Source organism: Temnothorax longispinosus, unplaced genomic scaffold (assembly GCF_030848805.1).
Source record: "Temnothorax longispinosus isolate EJ_2023e unplaced genomic scaffold, Tlon_JGU_v1 HiC_scaffold_853, whole genome shotgun sequence".
NCBI classification, from domain to species: Eukaryota; Metazoa; Arthropoda; class Insecta; order Hymenoptera; family Formicidae; genus Temnothorax; species Temnothorax longispinosus.
In genome coordinates, this window is record NW_027270729.1 from 1 (window position 1) to 3,654 (window position 3,654).

Genomic DNA, 3,654 nt, shown 5'->3' on the forward strand with positions numbered 1-3,654 from the left:
TCATGGTATAATGTCAATGAAAAATATCAACAGTTTATATGCCAGTAAATTCATTTCAAATTATTATACAAGCAATGTGACTTACATTCCAACGTACATTTTCTTATTCATTAAAGCAAATAAATATGAACGCTGGCAGAAAAGGAATGAAAAGTAAATATTGTACAATATCGAGTAGTGGACGAGTAGTCAAAAGACCGAAGAATGTTATGACTACATCCTCGGACGAAGACCTTACTAAGCGTATGAAAAAAAAGAGCAGCAAGCAGTACTCTGCGCAAGTGGAGTTGAACAAACTTGAAGGACTAGTAGAATATATGCAGAAAAATGACGCCTTTCCGAAAACCGATACAACTAATGCAAACAAATCGAATGATACGATTCAAAATTCAACTATGAAAGATTTGTAAGTAAATTTTAATAGTAATTACACGATTGTTTTCATTCAACAAAATAATTTGGACTGTATAAAAATCATTGCATGAATGTATAAAACCAATCTGACAATTGTACTTTGAAAACCACAATGTAATATAAATTTGAAACAAAATAATTTGCGATCACAATACATAATATTGTTTATGATTTTCATATTTCTTCCAGACAAGAAAAAAATCTAAATCGTGAAGTACACGTTCCCCAACCGAATAAGCATGCAAATGATGATACTCCGCCCGTTGATGGGTTTGTGAAGAAAACATCGGTACATGCTGAACATAATCGCGCGCTTGACGCAATAAACATGCAAGAGACTTGCAAATGCAAGACAAATAACCAAGACATTCATGACAAATTAACGTGAGTATAATGTATTCTAATAATGTAGAATTTCATAATTGCCTATACAGCACAGAACCTTGCAGACATATTGCTGCAACGTTGCAAGATCTGTGCTGTATGGGTGTAGATCAGGCCTGTTGACACGGATGCCCGCGGAGCTGGCTGTGAGGGGAACATGTGTCTTGTTTTTGTCGTAATCGCAGTATAATTTGTATTTAAAATTAATTTACTAAACACGGTACGGCATTTCCTGTTGGGCGTCCACTTTAACAGGCCTGTTGCAGACTTCTGATGAACAGCAATTTAAAATTACAATCTTAAATTCTATGTATAGAATTGAAAAAAAATAGAATGCATGCCGTACTAATGTTCAATGGGGTGAAAAGAAATTGATGTATAAATACATAATGTAATTGTGTATATAAGCATTGAAAATCTAAGATAAAAGACCGTTCGAGGTAAAAAACTGAAGAAAATGAAAAATTCTTTACTTTTTAATTTTATTACGGCAACTATACATATTTGCATAACTTTAGATCAATACATTCGCAGGGATCTTCAAGACAAAGTTAATTCTTTAATCGAGAGCCAGAATGTCTTAAAAGAGATCATGGAAAAGATTGTGGAAAATGATAACGTTCATGTCGATGGCGTTAATTTAAGAAATACGTTTTACGAGGGGTTAGAGGGCTTCCCAATGAGTACCGTTGAGGAATTCAAGGAGCTAGAAAGCGATGCCAAGAAGAATGATCGAAGGAAGCTGGTGAGTATTTTTCCGCATCCATTACACTGTTCAACACAGGTTCCCTAAAGAAATTCAAAGAGATTCTGAAAATAAATAAAAAAAAAACATACCTGTATCTCAGCATTTTACCAGATCAAATCGTTAACGTTTTTTATGCAGCCATTAATCGTATTTGTCTCATACTGGCTTTTTAAAATTGTTATAAATTATACATTAATTTTTTTATTTAAGTTATTGATTCATCTCATTCTGTGCATAAAAGTATTAAGGTACAATTGCCAAAACTGAATAGTTTACAAAATATTTTATACTTTATGTCGAAATATACCAGAATAGAAATGTACATATCTAAACCATTGATTTTTTGACAATTCTACCTTAATAATTTTATATGCAGAATAATCAGGGGAATCATATTATGTAAAAAAAGTCGATTTTATTAAAAAAATATCGATGTGACCTTCACCTGACTTTTGTGACGACACCCAAGATCAAACTGATAAGATCATTAAATAGATCTTTTTAAACTCTACAACTTTTGTATGAAACATTTCTTTCGAAAAGGCTAAGTAGAATATTAATTAACTGCATAGTACTGCAGTGTAATGATACTTTATTTTATTTCAGTACAATTACTTGCGAGGGTTAGGAGGATGCAAATTACGAGAATTTCTCTATAATGCTATAAAAACGATTATGACTGACAGTTTGGTCTCGAAATTCACGTGGCCCGGTAGTAATGTTTCGGAAAAATTTGGGGACACAAAAACTATGAATATTATATATTGTAAGTATATACTTTTCTTTATGTACAATTCCCTTAAGAAAATATACACTCAATTAAACATTGAAACTATTGAAAGTGATACATATAAAATAATTTATTTTCTTCTTTCAGTGGCAGCACAGAAATGCACTTTGTTTAATGGTCCGCAGGATAAGGCTTCCTGCAAAGTTGAAGTCCAGGAAGTCTTACGGGCCATAAAACAAAGATATCGCACAAATTTAAAGAAAAATCGACTGCCTCTTCATCAAGAGCAGCAGCTAAACGACGAAGTGGATGAAGACTCTGATTTATCGAACAATCAGAGCGAATATGAAACTGATTGAATATGAGCGAATATGAATGAGCTGTGAAATAATATAGCTTTGTTTTCTATTTTCACTTAAATAGTTTTACATATGGAATATATATAAATATTTATATAATATATATATATAACAAAAAAAGTTTTATATATAATATTTTATATATAATATATATAACGAAAAAAGTAATGTCACAAGTTTTTTATGAAATAAAATTTTTGAAATTTGAATTATTTTTATAATGATGTTAGTAGTATGTATGCAGTATTATCTGCATTTTCTCTGCAATTTTGTCTTCAGTTTTTCTCCAATTTGTTTACAAATAAAGTTTACAGATTTCTCTGCTAATACTTTACATTTTCTCCGCAAATCACTTTTTCAGAGAAATAGGAGCGAAATAGCAGAGAAATTTTTTCGCCAGGGTTTTATTATAAAATTTAACATTATTTTTTATATTGGTGTATGGGTGTGGTCTCACAGATGTGTGTGTATATATTTTTAGTTTTTATTTTTTGCAAGGAAAATTGTCTCATTGATATATTTTAATTAATACAATTATAATATTTTTCAATAAACGCTTTGGGTGGATCTTCATGCAGACACCGGTGCTTTGACACCAAGCGCTGATTGGTGAAATAGGTAGTGGGGGTAAACAATTGTCTTGCTATTTACCCCCACCACCTGTTTTTCACCAATCAGCGTCGGTGTCAAAGCGCTGATGTCTGCATGAGGATCCAGGCTTATTCACATTTCCTTGAGACTCATACCGCTCGCACGCGTGCGAGCGATGTGAGCCTCACATGAGGACACGCATCTGCGTGTGCCTGTAATACCCGCACGCGTGCGCGCACCGTGACATCAGTGTGCGAACACGTTCTTTCAGAATTGAGATTCATATCGCTCGCAAGCGTGAGAGTCGCACGCGTGCGAGCAATATGAGTCGTACATGAGGACGCATCTGCGTAAGTTATGAGGATCACACGCGTGCGAGTACTCGCATGTGTGCGCGCACCATGCGATCATTGTACGGGCATTTTGTT

At 33.5% G+C, this 3,654-nt stretch overlaps 1 protein-coding gene across 1 annotated transcript; it reads left to right on the forward strand.

Moving 5' to 3' along the window:
- Positions 1 to 6: 6 nt before the first annotated feature.
- Positions 7 to 2,844, forward strand: LOC139825060 (uncharacterized). The gene is made up of 5 exons (XM_071797598.1): positions 7 to 406; positions 604 to 798; positions 1,333 to 1,543; positions 2,153 to 2,312; positions 2,424 to 2,844. Exons 1-5 carry the CDS (start codon positions 126 to 128, stop codon positions 2,633 to 2,635), a joined length of 1,059 nt encoding a protein of 352 aa, XP_071653699.1. The 5' UTR covers positions 7 to 125; the 3' UTR covers positions 2,636 to 2,844.
- Positions 2,845 to 3,654: the final 810 nt, after the last annotated feature.